The sequence below is a fragment of the Xenopus laevis genome, chromosome 7L, assembly GCF_017654675.1.
Source record: "Xenopus laevis strain J_2021 chromosome 7L, Xenopus_laevis_v10.1, whole genome shotgun sequence".
Lineage (NCBI taxonomy): Eukaryota > Metazoa > Chordata > Amphibia > Anura > Pipidae > Xenopus > Xenopus laevis.
In genome coordinates this window covers 60,020,913-60,039,492 of record NC_054383.1, presented here as the reverse complement: position 1 = coordinate 60,039,492, position 18,580 = coordinate 60,020,913, and the positions used below count along the sequence as shown (strand labels likewise).

Here is an 18,580-nt window from a genome sequence, read left to right as displayed (position 1 = left end):
AAATTTTTTTTTGAAAAAAAAAATTTTTTTTTTGGGGTCCCAAAAAAATAATTTTTTTTTCCAAAAATTTTTTTTTTTTTTTCAAAAAAGAATTATTTTTTTTTCAAATTTTTTTTGGGGTCCCAATTTGTTTTTAACTTATAAGGGGGGCCCCTGCCACCAGTTTTTTTTTTCAAAAAAAATGTTTTTTTCAAAAATAAGTTCTCCAAAAACCCAAAACCCTCCTCCCTACCCCAATCTCTTAGTCACACCCCAAAAAAAAAATTAAGGGGGGCCCCTGCCACCAGTTTTTTTTTTCAAAAAAAATGTTTTTTTACATTTTTTTTTTGGGATCCCAATTTGTTTTTAACTTATAAGGGGCCCCTGCCGCCAATGTTTTTTTTTTAAATTTTTTTTTGGGGGCCCCAATTTGTTTTTAACTTATAAGGGGGCCCCTGCCACCAATGTCTGTTTTTTTTAGTTTTTTTTAACATTTTTTTTTGTTGGGGCCCCAAGTTTTTTTTAACTTATAAGGGGGCCCCTGCCACCAATGTTTTTTTTTTTGTTTTTTTTTACATTTTTAATTTTTTTTTGGGGGGCCCCAATTTTTTATAAGGGGGCCCTGACCATCAATAGCTTTTTACAACTTGTGTGTGGGGGGGGATTACTTTTTTAGCGCTGATGTCTGTGTGGTCTTTTAACTGCGATGTGGAATGGCCGGGATATGGGGTGGAGCTTGGTTGTTAGTGTGGGCGGGGCCCAGGGGGCCCCAAAAATTTTGTTGTACGGGGCTCCGTGATTTCTAATGGCGGCCCTGTTGGCGGTCAATAAAAAAACTTTAGGAGTGGGGGGAGGAGAAGGGGCAGTGGAGGCAAATTCGCCATTTTGGATGAAGATGCTGGGGAGGAAAACTCTGAACTGGCGTGTATGGAGCAGACTGACTTTATGATTTTGATTTTAAAAAAGTAGGTGTAAAGTTGAGGACGAGGACTTCCAAGGTAATATTCTCAGAGATATTACCTGAGCCACGAGCAACGCTAAGGAGACATCGGGAGCGTAGGGAGATTAATGCGTGACTAAGAGATTGGGGTAGGGAGGAGGGTTTTGGGTTTTTGGAGAACTGGGCTGATTTCTCAGTCGGCTACAGGCTCTTTGCTAGGGATGGGCTGTGACGTGGAAATTTTTCATAGTTCGCCATATGGCCGCCACCGATGTGGGATAAGCGTCTTAACGACCGACATTTGCACAGTCGCCCGATCATTCCAATTCCCATCCGATTTGTGTTCATCAGGCATGACTGCAGCATGCCGGGTGTGGCGCAGGTTGGGATTGAGGAATACGGACCACTGAACAAAGGTGTACTTTTACAAGATCAGTACAAGCCATGCTAAGATCACTGTGTCTGTGTATATGTATATTACCGGGGGAAGTGCCTTTTGTCCTGGTGTCTTTTGTTTGCCTAGGGAAGTCTACCTTTCCCCCCCCCTTCTTCTATGGACATGTGTCTGTGTGCTGGTTCCACCAATTGATTCATAGCATAACATGCTCATTGATTGGATATATTGTAAGACCACCTTTTGTCTTGGTGTATAATAAACCACTGGCCATTGTAGAAGGAGGCAGAATACTGGACCCCAGCTAAGAACGATTGCTGTGACGTTATTTCCGGGGGATTGCGCAACATCACCACACGATACATCAAGGTTTCCGGATCGATTGTCCATTAAGACAAAAGATCATTTAATTCTACGATAACAGATGGCGAGTCTATGGCAGGAGGTTAAATTTTTCCCTTAATTTCAGCAGAATTAAAAGGAGCCATATCTTGTTTCGGGCAGCAAAAAAAGGCCAGCATTGAGGTAAGACCTTTTTGTTTTGATACTCTCATATTTGAGAAAGTTTTTGCTGTCTGCAAATTGGTTTGTGGTCTCTAGGCTGCTGGAATCAGGTAAAAATCTACCAAAAGAACCTTTTGGGTGTATGTGTGGTGTTTTTCAGTATTAACTGCCCAGGTACTGGTTGGGGCATATCTGCATAACTGCTGTGGGGTTTTATTCATTTATTTATTTTTTTAACCATAAGGGACTGTTATTGCTCCTGCTGGAGGATCTGTGAGTGATTCAGACCAGTGGAGGGAGTTTCTGTGTATGCCGGGTGGTTGAAGGATAATCTTGTAGCAAGCAGATATGGCCAACAGTATCTAGAGGGGATTTAGAATCATTGTTTTTTTCATTTGTGTTTGTTTTCTGTCTACTAAGTGGTGTTTGTTTTAAAATTGCGACTCTATAGGTTTCATCCTTGAGAAAATCTTTAGTTTGGGAGGATTGTATTGCTTTTATTATTACAAGTTTCAATATTGGAGGTTGGGTAACAATCCGTCCAATCTGAATTACAAACCAAGTTTCTAACCCTTGCTGAGCACTGAACAGGGGGAGCCTGCACCATTTTGTCTTTAAGCACATGTGCCAGTGGCCATTTTGTCTTTAAGCACATGTGCCAGCGGCCATGTTGTCTTAGTTTTTCGAAAAGGTATATTGGGCTATTGGTGGGAGGCACATCCCCTGCATATAACCCTAACAGTTGTTCTATTGTATATAGATTTTCATCTTTACATTTCATAACAGCAAAGTTCTCTTTGAACTTTTTGGAACATTTTTTACATTTTTTGTTATACCTCTCTGCTGTTCCCTGCAGTCTATTGGCTGCTACTTCCTCCAGGATAGGGGGTTTTCCTAAGGAAGAAACCATCACATGGTGTTGTAATTGTCCTTTGTGTGAGTGAAGGAAGAGTGTTGCATGATTTACAACATAATGCTAACTAGCTGTTTCTCTTTTTATACTCCTTGGTTTCCTGCTCTTTCTCTCTTTATTTTCCTCTCTTTATCTCCATTTCTCTCTTTTAAAACAGTTTTGCTTACCCACTCTCTCTCTCTGTCTATAACTACCACACTAACTCTTTACCTTGCTTTTGGCTAGCCCTCTTTTCTGTTTTAATCTATTCTCAAACCAACACATTCTCTGTAGGTTTGGTTGGAAGACATCTTTTCCGTCATTGGAAGTCTGGTAGTGTAAGATAGCTGCTGTCTGCTTATGAAAGTTGCTGTTAGGAAGGAAATTCCTGTTAATTACGTCCATAAGGACTGTGCTGCGAAGTCAGACTGTATAGGGCGAAAAAACAGTGAACTGGTTAGCTTTTTGTGAGGAGAAAAAGTTGGCCAAGCCTACTCGGGTTCATCAATTGTCGCGTGAGCTTTGTTCTCTTCCCCTTGAGGTCCATCTTAAGGGTGGAAGGTGTCCGTGGTTCGTACCAAAGCCCGGGGGTGGAGTTTGTGGGGAAATTATTGAGGACTGTTCCCTTTCTTGTTCGCTTTCTTGACTTTTCATCACTGAGTGACCAGGTGTCCGCGGTTCGTACCGGAAGCTTGGGGGACGGAACTTGGGGAGGTGAACTGGGGAGGGGTTTCTCTGTTTCTATCTGTTTTTCTAGCCACTTTCTCTCAAAACCTATTGGCCTGACTGGGGTGACCAGGTGTCCGTGGTTCGTACCGGAATCCCTAGGAAGGTTCAACTATATCTCCCTTGTTCTCACTTCCTGTCGCTTCCTCTCACTTGCTGTCAACACTCCAGGCATTGGGAACTCTTATCCTGCAGTCAGGGCGCTGTTTTGAGCCAATTTAGCATGAGGGATAAGGAAGGTGTCCGTGGTTCGTACCTGTCTGGATCCCTCGGCCGCTGATCCTTCTCTCTGAGTGGGCTACGGTGGATAATGTCCGTGGTTCGTATTTGAATCCCTAGAGCTACTCACAGGACGAACAGGTAAGGATCGACGGCGGTCTGCGCGGTGGACGTAGACACTGTAGGTGGACGCATCTACTTGGAAAAAGCTCGAGACTCGAGTATTGGTGTAGGGAAATCTAGGGAACAGAAGGGTACCACTTCTGAGTTTAGGACGGCTCAGCAGCACATGAAATCCACATATGGAGGAGGGACTGTTAAGCCCCTCAAAGATTGGCACAAATGGTCTTCAGGTTTAGAATGGTCCATCCCTAAGGAGGGGACGTTTGAGGTCTGGATCTGGGAAAAGTTCTTCCGTGAGTTTCACTCCAGACTCCAAACACATGGGTCTTTAGAGAAGGCCAATTTGTGGTTACAGGAATCTACCAAGCCTTGGCAGCAGGGCATTCAAAAGTCTCAGACAGTAAGGTCAAACATAATCATGTACTTCCGTCCAGCCAGAACTGCAGAAAGCAATAATGATAAGGACGAGACAGAGCTGCAAACAGGTTTAAATTTGCTAGCAACACAGGTCATCTCAACAGCCTCAGCTCATCTGTCTCCATCACCATCCCCACATCCGGAATCCGCAAAAGATGCCTCTGACAAAACGGATTACTGCCGCCTTGGAAAATCCGATTTGGTCACATTATGTGAAGCCAGAGGTATCTCTATAATAGACAAATCCAAATTAGAATGCATAGAGGCCTTGGAAAGGGATGACTTCCAACAGGGCCCTGAGGGGGATTACAGGCGCTACGGGGGGAGCAAGGAATTCTGTAAGCAACTGACAGACAAAATGCCCACTATGTATAGTGTTGTGTCCCCATTCCAGTTTATGACAGCGATCCAGGGCCCAGATGAGGACGCCTCGGTCTATTGGCAGAGGTTAAAACAAGGGGTAACAGATGCAGGGTTTGAGCCAGGTCCAGATGCCCCAGAGAACACCCAGTCAGTATCGCCCATCCATCTAATGTTAAAGGCTAAATTTATGGCTGGATTGGTGCCTAAGCTAAGAGATAGGCTAATGGTTGCACGACCAGAGGCCCATTCTATGAGTTTCCACTCCCTTATGGCAACAATCCAGGCCATAGAACTGGACCTGCATGCCAGGAAAGAGGCCAAGTCGGCCAAAATCATGGCAGCTCTTAAGCTAATAGCCCAGGACCACCTTCCCTATACTAGGAAAAAGAAACTCACCAAACGTACTAATATAACTTGTTTTAATTGCTATCAAAACGGACATTTAGTGCGCCACTGTCCAGAAAATGAGGACAAGAAAGAACAAAATTCTCCTAGTCCTTATAAAGTTGTTCCTGACCGGCCTCATGCACATAACCCAAACCCGGGGAAATCTTACCGTAGTACGGAGGGCCCCCCGGGAACCTACCATTTCATACCAGACCCTGAAACAGTTAAAACCTTCGGAGCTGCTACACAGTCCCATAGCTTCGCCCACTAGGGGAAAGGCAAACCGGTGTCGGCCCATTTCAATCTATTTCTTGAGGAATTGCCATATCCTCTGTCCTGCCTCATCTACACCGGCACAGCCAGGACTGTTCTAAAAATACAAGATCTAAAAGGCAGGATTCCACTCTCTGGCAACACAACCCCCACCATTGGGCTTACAGGTCATCCAGTGACTCTTAGGGAGACAAAACCATTGTACTGCAGGTTAGGTCAACACACCGAAGCAGTCATATCTCTATTAGTTTCAGATGATGTCCCTATCAACCTATTGGGAGCAGACATTCTGTCGGAGATTCAGGCCAACATCACTTATACCCCAGAGGGTGTTGTGGTAACTAGTGCACTCACAGACGAGTTGCTGTGTGCATTGGTGGCAGTCCCGTATACTGGAGAACCTGGTACACATTTGTCCCTGGATGTACTAGCTGAGATAGACCCTAAGGTTTGGGCGGTTGACAAATATGATGTCGGCTTGCTGCCAGTACCTCCAGCCACTATACGGATTGCCCCCGGTTGCGTGCTACCAAAATTGCCACAGTATCCTCTGAGTATAGCGCAGATGGACAGTCTCAAGATCCAGATTGATAGATATCTCCAAATCGGGGTCTTAACCCCAACACAATCACCCTGTAATACACCTTTATTTCCAGTGGCAAAAAAATCAGCCAAGGGTCAGGAAGTCACTTACCAACTGGTCCATGATAACAAAATCATAGTCAGTGATGCCTCGTTAGTGCCTCACACATTACTTGTGTCCATTCCTCCTAAAGCTTCGTACTTTAGTGTTATCAACTTGTCTAATGCCTTCTTTTCTGTTCCACTAGATCCACAGTGTCAATACATCTTTGCTTTTTCGTTCCAGGGTAGACAGCTGACATGGACCCGGTTACCACAGGGGTCCATGACTAGCCCATCGGAATATAGTTGCAAGCTAAAGGTGGTATTAGACCAGTGGGTGCCAGAGGATCCGGAGGTCGCACTGTTACAATATGTGGACGATCTATTAGTTTGTTGCCCAGACAAGGATTCATGCTATAGACACGCTATCTCGCTACTGAACCATCTGGCATCCACTGGGAATAAGGCTAGCAAGGAAAAATTGCAGTTTTGTAAGGAGAAGGTTATTTTTCTAGGCCTCTGTATCTCAAAAGGGACCCAACACCTGACAACACAACAGATACAGACTTTCAAAGACTTCACCCGACCTCGTAATGCCCGACAGTTGAGAGCCCTTCTAGGTCTGATCAATTACAGCAGAGACTGGATCCCTAATATTTCATTCAGAATGGGTCCTCTCTATACTTTCTGTGTTATTACAGAAAGTTGGTGACATAGTTTTAGATTCCCCTCTAACCTTTCTCATCCCACACTCTGTCCAAGAGATTCTCAACCAGGTCCAGACCAAACATCTTTCAGCAGCATGTCTGACCAAATCTGAAGTGACTCTCCTTACCCCTATTAACCTCACACTGAGACGATGTACAATCCTCAATCCCGCATCTCTTCTCCCGACCCATTCTGACTCGGAAGAAGAGGGGGGGACGAAGGGATTGTGACTGACTCTAACCCAACCATGACAAAACCAACAGACAATCACAACTGTCTTGAACTCATGGAACCCGAGACAGAAGCAGTACAACATCCACCTCCCATAAGGTCGAGGAACGTGACGGGCGGATCCACGCCAGCCACTGCAAGAAGCTGCTGGACTATCAAGTGCAATGATCAGGTGCATTGTTTCTATATACACTTGTTGTTTAATGTATTTTGGATACTGTTATGAGGAGTCACATCAGAATTTACTGTTCAAGATGCATTTACAATTAACAAAGACAGCAAATAGGTCCAACTGCTGGGTGTGCTCCAAACCCCCTCCGAGCCAGAGCATCCCGGCGATGGCGGCAGTACATGCCCTTTATGACATCAGGGTGGGCATGAGAAAATTTAGTCCTTCAGGTAGATCAGTGGAACGCCATCTGTCCATAGAATTTAATCAGACATTCTTAGATGGTAATGTCACCTATGGTCTTGATGTCAGCCCCGAGGCTTGTACTAGACTTAGCAGACCCGTGTGGGTATCCGGTCAATTAGGCCAGTCCGGGATTTGTTTTAATATCAGCTCTGGTTTTGGAGCCAAGTCCCTGGGGAGGACCGAATGCCCATCTGGGATAACCATCCAGATCGACCATAGAATCCCTGACAATAACAACCTAACCACCAGACATGATTATGTCTGCTGGGGGGGAGGGTGTGACATTCAGGAGGGTGCAGCAATCCCATTATCCATCCAGTTGTTGCGCAATGCCCGTAACCGTAACCCCAATGACCTTTGTGTCTCATTAACTGGGCCCTTTTACTTTTTGTGCGGCCAGGCTGCCTATAGAGTCGTTCCCCCGAATACTAGAGGGTCATGCTCCTTAGTCAGGTTAGTCCCTGCCTCCTACATTGCCGATGGTCACAAGGACCTGATGGTGCAGAGGAGGGTAAGTGTGGGAAGAAGGACCAGGAGAGAGCTATTCTCCGCAGGGGACCGTGCATGGGCATGGTTTCCGGCATGGACCGGATGGGGTATAGAACTTATGAAGCGGCTAAATAATTTTTCCATCATAATGGACGAGATGTTTAATGAGACAGTCGAAGCCATGAGAGAAATTTCTTCTGAACAACGACAGCTGAAGACCCTTATGCTTCAGGAGAAAATGGCTCTCGACTATCTTTTAGCATCAAAGGGGGGTTTCTGTGAGTTCATTGGGGAGGATTGCTGTACCTGGGTGGAAGATACTGGGGACAAGGTTCAGGCCCATCTTGACAAGGTGAAAGCGTTACAGGGACAAGCACGTGCTATTGCAGAGGAGGGTTGGAACCCCTTTAAAGGTTTAGGGGGCTTCGGTGATATGTTGTTTTCTATTGGATCATGGCTTAAAGAAGTTGGAGTGTATGTCCTGATGCTGCTCTGCTTTCTTTTCCTCCTCTATGTGACGGCGAGAATGACCTGTTGTTTGGTGAACCAAGTTGCAAAGAGCCGTGCAGAGGACCATGTGATGATTCCATAAAGAGCCATCGCCTGAAGCATCCGGAACCCTTTACCTCAGGAAGATCAGCACAGGAAGAACCACCACCTTTTTTTTAACAAACTATGGACTGTCCCTAAAAGAACCGACTTCTTCCCTTCTTGGAGACTTTTTTTGGGCTGTTCTTCTCAAAGAAGACATAACCAGAAACCTTGTATGATGACATCACCTCCCTGAAGGCCAGTCTGGACCTCATGATCAAGATATAAAGATCAAGAATATTAGGCCGGTTCTTCTTGTTAGTGCATTTGTAGTGTAGCATGTTCCCTTTTCTTTCTGTACCCTTTAGAAGCTTTGGTTGGAGTGATTGTAGCATTAGGAAGCCATTGCTGTGACGACATATGGCGAAAAAGGAGTGACTGACGTGGAAATTTTTCATATTTCGCCATATGGCCGCCACCGATGTGGGATAAGCGTCTTAACGACCGACATTTGCACAGTCGCCCGATCATTCCGATTCCCATCCAATTTGTGTTCATCAGGCATGACTGCAGCATGCCGGGTGTGGCGCCGGTTGGGATTGAGGAATACGGAACACTGAACAAAGGTGTACTTTTACAAGATCAGTACAAGCCATGCTAAGGTCACTGTGTGTGTGTATATGTATATTACCGGGGGAAGTGCCTTTTGTCCTGGTGTCTTTTGTTTGCCTAGGGAAGTCTACCTTCCCCCCCCCCTCTTCTATGGACATGTGTCTGTGTGCTGGTTCCACCAATTGATTCATAGCATAACATGCTCATTGATTGGATATATTGTAAGACTACCTTTTGTCTTGGTGTATAATAAACCACTGCCCATTGTAGAAGGAGGCAGAATACTGGACCCCAGCTAAGAACGACTGCTGTGACATTATTTCCGGGGGATTGCACAACATCACCACACGATACATCAAGGTTTCTGGATCGATTGTCCATTAAGACAAAAGATCATTTAATTCTACGATAACAGATGCACCTCAATGATGATGGTGCAGCTGTTTTGGGAGAGAAGAGGGTTGGAGGCGATTTAAACTAGGCATGGGGGGAGGGTTCAGTAAAAGATTCAGTGGAAGACAGGTTAGATGAGATAGTGGGCAAAGAAAGGGAAAGGAGGAGGAGATCTGGCTGAGGATACTGTTAAGGATCGGGAGGACCACATGTCATATGTTCAATATGGTACCAGTATTAAATGTATGTTTGCAAATGCAAGGAGTCTGACTGGTAAAATGGGAGAGCTGGAGGTGCTGGTGCTGGAGGGAAAATATGATGTGATTGGTGTGGCCGAAACATGGCTGAATGAGTCGCATGACTGGGCAGTAAATATCAGTGGCTATACTTTGTTTCAGAGGGACAGAGGCAATAGAAAAGGAGGAGGGGTTTGTCTGTTTGTTAGGCAGGATTTAAAAGCTTACATAAAGGAGGAGGTTATGTTAGAAAATGAGGGGGCAGAAGTCTTGTGAGTGGAGTTCTTCACCAATTGTAAAGAGTCCAGCAAATTCATTGTAGGTGTATACTATAGACCCCCTAATGTAAGTGAGGAGGAGGAGGCTAAGCTCCTGATGCAAATAGAAAAGGCTGCTAGTTTGGGTAAAGTAATGATAATGGGGGATTTTAATTACCCAGATATTGACTGGAACAACAGTACTGCCAGATCAGTTAATGGGAAAAAAATTATAAACTTGTTGCATGACAATTTTATGGCACAGGTTGTTGAGGAGCCTACTAGAAAAAATGCTATTCTGGATTTAGTGATCTCAAATGACCCAGAACTTATAGCAAATGTGCAAGTCATTGAACCCCTGGGTAATAGTGGCCATAATGTTTTATCATTTAATGTCTGGTGCAAAAAACAAATGTATACGGGGGCAATAAAAACCATGAATTTTGCAAAAGCTAATTTTAGTGCCTTGAGGGCTGCCCTACAGAGTATTGATTGGGGCATTCATTTTTCAGCTAAAAACACAGAACAGAAATGGTTGTCATTTAAAATTATATGAAATCACTACTGTTCTCAATTTATTCCCTTAAGGAGTAAATGTAGAAGCTCTAAGAATCATCCTATGTGGCTTAATACAGAGGTAGAGAAGTTAATAGGAAAGAAGAGAACGGCATTTAAAAACTACAAATCTGTTGGGACAGAAGCTGCATTTAATGAATATAAACACTGTAATAAATGTTGTAAATCAGCTATCTGGAAGAAATGAAATGAAGAGTTAATTGCGATGGAGGTGAAAACTAACCCTAAAAGTTTTTTTAAATATATTAATATTAAAAAGATGCAGGTTGAGAGTGTTGCTCCATTAAATAATGTTACCAGTATGGTTGTAACAGATACAGAAAAGGCAAATGTATTAAATCAGTTATTTTCTTCAGTATATACAATAGAGGAGTCTGAGTTCACAGGCTCACTTTATAGCTGCACTAATGGCTCAGCTCAATCTAGTCAGTGGCTGACTCAGGATATGATCCATAAAGCTTTAATAAAAATTAATGTAAACAAGGCTCCAGGGCCTGATGGCATACACCCCCAGGTTCTAAAATAGCTTAGTTCAGTTTTAGACCAGCCCCTATTTCTGATTTTCTCAGATTCACTTTCATCTGGTATGGTGCCTATGGATTGGAGAAAAGATGATGTTATTCCAATATTTAAAAAGGGATTACGATCTCAGCCTGGCAATTATAGGCCAGTAAATTGGACATCTGTGGTGGGCAAATTATTTGAAGGCTTGTTAAGTGATAACCTTCAAAATTTTGTCCTAGTCAAGGGCATTATGAACAGCAATTAGCATGGCTTTATGAAGGATAGGTCATGTCAGACAAATTTGATTGCTTTTTATGATGAGGTAAGTAAGATGCTGGACAGTGTGGGGGGGCAGTAGATGTGATCTATTTGGATATTGCCAAAGTGTTTGATACTGTGCCACAAATGACTGCTTTCTAAACTAAGGTCTGTTGTGCTTAATGAATTGGTTTGCACAAGTATAGAAAACTGGCTACAGGTACAGAGGGTGATTGTTAATGGTACATTCTCTACTTGGAGTAAGGTTCTTAGTGGGGTCCCCCAGGGCTCGGTATTAGGTCCACTTTTATTTTTTTTTTTATTTTTACTTTTTTATTAAGTTTTTTTAACATTCAATTTACAAGTAACAAACAGAAAATTATAAAGACAATAACACCCCAAAAAAAAAAAAAAAAAAAAAAGAAGGACCCCCACCTGACTCTGGGACTTAGCATATTTGTTTAAACATACATTTGATGCATACATCTTAGGTTCTTAAGTATCTAAGTCATCACATACATACATATGTTTCCAATAACTTGCTATTTTAGAATTTATTCCTTGGGAGCGAGCAAAAGTAGATTCATATGTTGCTGTTTGATACAATTCATTAATAATTGCTTGTATTGGAGGCGTATCTTGGGATTTCCATTTCCTTGCAATTGCTATTCTGGCTGCGAATAAGCAATGATATATCAAATATATTTGGGCTTGATTACACTGGACCCTCAAATTTGTTTCCATAATGCCGAGAAGTGCTAAAGGTGGAGTTAACAAAATATTCATTTTAATAATTTTTTGAATTACGGTCTCTACCGATTTCCAAAGCTTTTGTATAATCGGGCAGGTCCACCAAATATGCAAAAAGTTGCCTGAACCACCACAATTTCTCCAACATTTATTAGGTGACCCATATATTTTATGTAACTTATATGGAGTTAAGTACCACTGATAGATTATTTTCCTAGCATTCTCAAGATGGTTAACACATTTAGAGTGAAGCGATGGCGATTTAAATGCTTCATTCCATTGTTGTGGTGAAAAGGATTGTTGTAAATCTGTTTCCCACTGTTGAATGAAGTGGAATTTTTGTGGTTCATTTGTTAATACTATGTGTTTATACAGTGCTGAAGTACCCTGTTTCTTAGAAACTGGGTTTTGAAAGAATTCTTCCCAAAGAGTGGGTAACCGATTAATTTGGTCCAACCACTTATATGAATAGTGACGAATCTGTAAATACTTATAGAATTCAGAGTAAGGCAAATGGAATTCTTTTTGTATGGAGACAAATGATTTAAGCCCATGACCCTCCATTAATTGTCGAAAATATAGAGCCCCGTTTTGGAGCCATGTATTAATTTGTAGGGAGGGTATATCCATACAGATGGTGCTTAAAAGTAAGAATGGAGATGGAAATGGTGAAATGTGTTTACAATTACGCATTGTTCGCCAATTTTTAATTATCCACCCTAAATGGGGTGGGATAGTTTGTAAATTACAAACTCTGCCTGGGTTTGCTGATGTAAAAATTTGATTTGGAGACCAAGGATGTAAAAACGAATTTTCTATATCAACCCAATGTTTAATTCCTTTAGGTAAATTCAGCTCGGCTATCTGATCCAACAATATAGCTTTATGGTATGAGGCAATGTCCGGAGACGCTAGACCCCCTTTCTTTAATTCTTGTTGTAAAATTTGTTGTGATAAACGAGGTTTTTTTGAGTTCCAGATAAATGTTGTAAAAATTCTTTGTAGATTCTGAAGATACAATCGGGGCAGGGCTATTGGTACCACTCGCAACAGGTATAACACCTTAGGTAAGCATATCATTTTCAAGGCCTGTATTCTACCTATCCAAGATATGAACTCCGTTTTCCATGAGGCTATCTCGTCTCTCATTTGTTCTAATAATGGCAAAAAGTTATCTTGTAGTAAATTTTCCGTATTGCTTGATAGATGCATACCCAAATATGTAATCTCTTTCTGTTTCCACTCAAACGGATAGTTGTGCCTTAACTCTTTCATAATATGTTCAGGGATATTAATGCCCAACGCTTGAGTTTTAGATTTATTTAATTTATATAATGATATATTACTAAATCTTTCCAAAATTTGTAGCAGACTTGGTATTGCTTGTTGAGGATTAGTTAGAAACAATATTATATCATCCGCGTACAGCCCAATTTTATGAATCACGTTGTCTATGGTCACCCCCTCTAAGATGGAACAATCTCTAATTGCCTGGGCTAAGGGTTCCATGGCCAATGTAAAGATAATAGGGGAGAGCGGGCATCCCTGACGGGTACCGTTGGTTATATGGAAACTGTGAGATAGATGTCCTCCCACATTCACTTGAGCTGATGGATAAGAGTATAAGGCCATGACAGCTGTAATAAAATGGGGGGGGAAATTAAATTTCCATAAAACTTTTTCAATATACCCCCAATGTATGCGATCGAAGGCCTTTTCTGCGTCAAGAGATAAAATTAAGGTGGGGATTTTTTGTATTCCTAAGTGGTGGATAATATTTATACACCTGCGGGTGCCATCATAGGTCTGTCTCCGTTTAAGAAAGCCCACCTGATCATTGTGTATTAATTGCGGTAAAATTTCTTGTAGTCTGAAAGCTAATATTTTGGAATAGATTTTTAAATCTGCATTTAAAAGTGCAATCGGCCTGTAATTTTGACATAAAGCCGGGTTTTTCCCTTGTTTGGGGATCGTTGTAATTATGGACGAGAGCATTTCTGTTGGAATCTTACCTATAGTTGCTATTTCATTATACAGTTTTGTAAGCGGTTCTATAAGTATATCTTGATATATTTTAAAATATTGATGTGAGAAGCCATCTGGACCCGGCGCCTTTTTATTTGGAAATGATTTTATTACCTTTTCTACTTCCCTGGATGTAATTGGCAGATTTAATATGTTTATATCTATATCCTTGATCATAGGGATTTTAACGGAATTCAGAAAAGCATCTATTAATTCCACTGTGGGTTGTTTCACAGTGGAATCTAGATGTAAATTATATAAATTACTATAAAACTGTGCAAAAGCATTAGCGATTTGAATTGGATTAATAATTTTAGTATTTGTATCCGTTTGTATATAGGCTACATTAGATTTAATCTGTTGTTTTTTCAGTTGTTGGAGTAAGAGGTCCGATGCTCTGTTACCCTTATAATATGCATTAGCTTTTAATTTATGTAACGCATATTCCATTTTTGTGTTTGTAAGAGTATTAATTTTATCTTTAAGTTGAAGTATTTGAGAATAGATTTTTTTTTTGGGGTATATTTTATGCTTATCAATAAGTTTTGTTAATTCTCCCTGTAATTGGTTTATATTTTGATTCCTGACCTTCTTCATATAGGCAGCTGTTTTAATTAAGACTCCACGTATCACTGCTTTATGAGCGCACCAGGTGTTAACAATCCCTGTATCTTGTATTGGGTTTAACTTAAAATATTCTATTATCGAATCTTTGATTTCCAGAGATGTTTCACTGTTTATAATAAGTTGATCGTTTAATCTCCAAGGGGGTCTGGTGTTGGCATCAAAATCTAATGCTAGCGTTAAGGTAATTGGTGAGTGATCAGTCCAAGTTATTGTACCTATTGTAGCTTGTTGTAGTTTTGGTAAATCTGCATGAGAAATTACAAACAAATCTATACGAGAATAAGACAGGTGGGGGTGGGAATAAAATGTGTAGTCTCGTTGTGTTGGGTTAAATGTGCGCCATGTATCATATAGGTGATATGTTTGTAACAAGGGGGAAATGGAGGAACATTTAGGGGATTTCCGTTTAATCGTCTTCCTATCCAATTCATTATCTACTGTACAGTTAAAGTCGCCCCCAATTATCACTGTACCTTTTTTACACTGTGATACATACTGAAAGACCTGTTTGATAAATTTTATCTGACCCTCATTTGGTGCATATATATTAACTAGAGTATACCATTTCCCATATATAGTACCAATGACTATGAGGCATCTACCCGAGGGGTCCACCATATATTTATCCAACTCAAATGAAATTTTCCTATGCAATAATATGGCTACGCCTTTAGTTTTAGTATTTGCTGATGCTGTATAACAAATTGGATATAGTTTATTGCCCATTACTGGTTGGGCCGATCTTAAGAAATGAGTTTCTTGTAACCATATAATATCACTGGAATTCTTAGCGGCCTCTCTAAGTGCTAAGGAGCGTTTAGTTGGTGAGTTAAGGCCGTGGGCATTTAATGATAAACATTTTAAAGACATAGATAATAATAAGAATAACTTGGATTTTCAGTGGAATCCCCAGAGTAGACGTCCCAAAGTATGATATACTTATAGTTGTAATTTTATGCATTAAAATTAATAATAAATTCCCCAGAGCAGGCAAAAAAAAAAAAAAAAAAAAAAAATATATACACAGACATTTAAATATCTAACAAACACTGGTGGTAGATTGTTGTTAGAAACCACCAAACCTTAGCAGCGATAAACTTAGTACGCGTATACAATTACACTCAGTATTATATATGAAATTTAATTCCACCGCTTTGGATTAGTTAAAAAAAAAGCCCCGGCAAAATATTCCAGGGTTACCAGGGAGTTCTCAAAGTAGTTAAGGAGTAGACGTTGTGCCTGCATACTCCTGCCATTTTATAATAAGATATATTTGCCACAGTCATAAAGTCAAGTAAGTTAACGCTTGTACATCAACAGTAGAACAATTTCAACCCATGTTATTTCTACTATAGTTACGTTGTTGGCTTCCTTGTAGTTCTCCTGGGCATCTTTTTCCAGTCATCAGCCACTTGATTAGAAATTTTCTTTTCTGTTGTCGAAGGGAGATCTGGTAGGTTAATACCCCACGATTTCAGTATGGTAGATCCTTCCTCAATCGTGTTAATAGCATAGGTCGTTCCATTTCTAGAACATAGTAGTTTAACTGGAAAACCCCACTTAAAGGGGATCGCTTGTTGCCTTAACACTTGAGTAATTGGAGCCAGGCCTTTCCGTTTTATTAGGGTTGCTGGTGATAGATCTGTGAAAAACTGCAACACTTGGTATTTTTCTGGCAAGGCTTCCTTCTCTCTGCTTAAGGCCATAAATTTCTCCTTCACATAAAAGAAATGTAATCTAATCAGTACATCTCTGGGAGAAGCAGCAGGAGCCGTTTTAGCTTTCACAGTTCTGTGGATGCGATCTATTAATAAGTGCTCTTTAGGTGTATCCGGTAAGATTGTTTGTAACAACTCTATGAAATATGACCTTAATTGATCTGGTGTTACAGTTTCAGAAATACCCCGGATACGGATATTATTTCTCCGATCTCTGTCTTCAAGATCCATTAACTTATTCTTTATTTGCAGTACTTCACCTTTGATTATATCGTTTTCATCCACTAAATTGTTGTGAGCTACAACCATCTCTGCCATTTTATTTTCCAAGTGTGCAGTACGCTCACCCAATTCTTTTATGTCTGCACGGATCTCCTTTGCTATCGCTTTAAAGTCCGCTTGAATATCCGTCTTCAAAGAGTTCAGCAACTCTTTCATTCTCCGTTCGGTAAGCATTGGCATAGTCGCTTCGCTCTCCTCTCTGCTTTCATCCTCCGATGTCAAGGATTCGGCTTAGGCGTTGCGCGGAGAACGCGAAGGGACAGCACCGCCGCCATTTTGCGCCTGCTGTGTATCCGATCCGCGCTTGCCATAAAAAGTTGTAAGCTTGAGGGGAGAGTGTTTCTTTTTGGGTTTCCCCATAACCGCTATTCACTGCTGTCGCAGAGGCGGTAATTTCTCAGCAATTTCGAGCAGAACTCTGACTGTGAGCTCGATATATTAAGACCAGGAGCCCGCAGCTACACAGGTACACGTCCTACTCCATTCACCGCAAGCCACTTTTATTTAACTTGTTCATTATTGACTATGGGGAGGGTGTTGTAAGTAATGTATCAGTGTTTGCAGATGACACAAAACTATCCAGCCCAATTAATTCCATCCAGGATGTGGCATCCTTGCAAAATGATCTTGACAAACTGGCAATCTGGGCAGCTAAGTGGCAAATGAGATTCAATGTTGATAAATGTAAAGTCATGCACCTGGGATGTAAAAATTACAGCCACTTATACCCTTAATGGGACTGCACTAGGCAAATCCATTATGGAAAAGGACCTTGGAGTCCTTCTAGATGATAAACTTGGCTGTAGCAAGCAATGCCAGTCGGCATCATCAAGGGCAAATGAGGTCTTGAGCTGCATTAAAAGGGGCATAGAGTCACGGGAGGAGGGGGTCATTCTTCCACTGTATAGAGCACTTGTAAGGCCCCATCTAGACTATGCCGTTCAGTTTTGGTCTCCATCACTCAAACAGGACATTATTGTATTAGAGAGGGTACAGAGTAGGGCAACCAAGCTGGTGAAAGGTATGGAAAATCTTAGCTATGAGGAAAGACTGGCCAAATTGGCAGGAGAAGGGGCGCTTAAGGTGTGATATGATAACTATGTATAAATATGTAAGGGGATCATATAATAATCTCTCTAATGCTTTATTTACCAGTAGGTCTGTCCAGCTGACACGAGGTCACCCATTCCGATTAGAAGAAAAGAGGTTCCGCCTAAATATTCGAAAGGGGTTTTTTACAGTGAGAGCTGTGAAGATGTGGAATTCTCTCCCCAAATTAGTTGTGCAGGCTGATACATTAGATAGCTTTAAGAAGGGATTGGATTACCATATTGGAGTCAGGAAGGAATTTTTTTCACCTCTGAGGCAAATTGGTGAGGCTTCAGATGTTTTTTTTTGCCTTCCTCTGGATCAACTGGCAGGCAGATATATATTAAAAAAAAAGATGGTGGTCTTCGCCCTTGTATAGATTATAGGGGTCTTAATAAGATCACCATAAAAAATCGTTACCCCCTTCCTCTGATTTCTAAATTGTTTGATCAGGTTAAAAATGCCAAGATTTATTCTAAGCTTGATCTTAGGGGTGCTTATAACCTCATCTGTATCAGGGAAGGGGATGAGTGGAAAACGGCCTTTAACACCAGGGACGGCCAGTACGAATACATTGTAATGCCATTTGGTCTTTGTAACGCGCCTGCAGTGTTCCAGGAATTTGTTAATGATATCTTCTGGGACCTGCTGGGGTTATTCATAGTGGTCTATCTAGACGACATTCTAAGTTTTTCCTGTAACTTGTCTGATCACCATAAGCATGTTTGGGAAGTATTGCTAAGGTTAAGGAGTAATAACCTCTGTGCAAAACTCGAAAAGTGCACCTTTGAGGTTTCTTCGGTTCAGTTTTTGGGGCTCAACATTTCCAGTAAGGGTCTAGAAATGGATCCTGGGAAGGTTAAAGCTGTTCTGGAGTGGGCCCAACCTCTGTCCTTGCGGGCAACCCAGAGGTTCTTGGGGTTCGCTAATTATTACCGTCAGTTTATTAAAATATTTTCCTTGTTTGTGACCCCTATCACTGATTTAACCAAAAAAGGTGCAGATCCGAGCATGTGGTCCCCTGAGGCCATTCAAGCT

The 18,580-nt window shown here is 41.5% G+C and overlaps 1 protein-coding gene across 1 annotated transcript; it reads left to right on the top strand.

Annotated features, from left to right (window-relative positions):
* Positions 1 to 6,944: 6,944 nt before the first annotated feature.
* On the top strand, positions 6,945 to 8,504 carry LOC121395451 (syncytin-2-like). The gene is made up of 2 exons (XM_041569005.1): positions 6,945 to 7,403; positions 7,515 to 8,504. Exons 1-2 carry the CDS (start codon positions 6,945 to 6,947, stop codon positions 8,274 to 8,276), a joined length of 1,221 nt encoding a protein of 406 aa, XP_041424939.1. The 3' UTR covers positions 8,277 to 8,504.
* The last annotated feature ends 10,076 nt before the right edge of the window (positions 8,505 to 18,580 follow it).

Bases quoted from the DNA above. Each gene is read 5' to 3' on its own strand.
- LOC121395451 (XM_041569005.1), top strand. From the start codon at position 6,945: ATGATCAGGTGCATTGTTTCTATATACACTTGTTGTTTAATGTATTTT. The intron at 7,404-7,514 runs ATCGACCATAGA...TTATCCATCCAG, and splicing joins CATCTGGGATAACCATCCAG to TTGTTGCGCAATGCCCGTAA.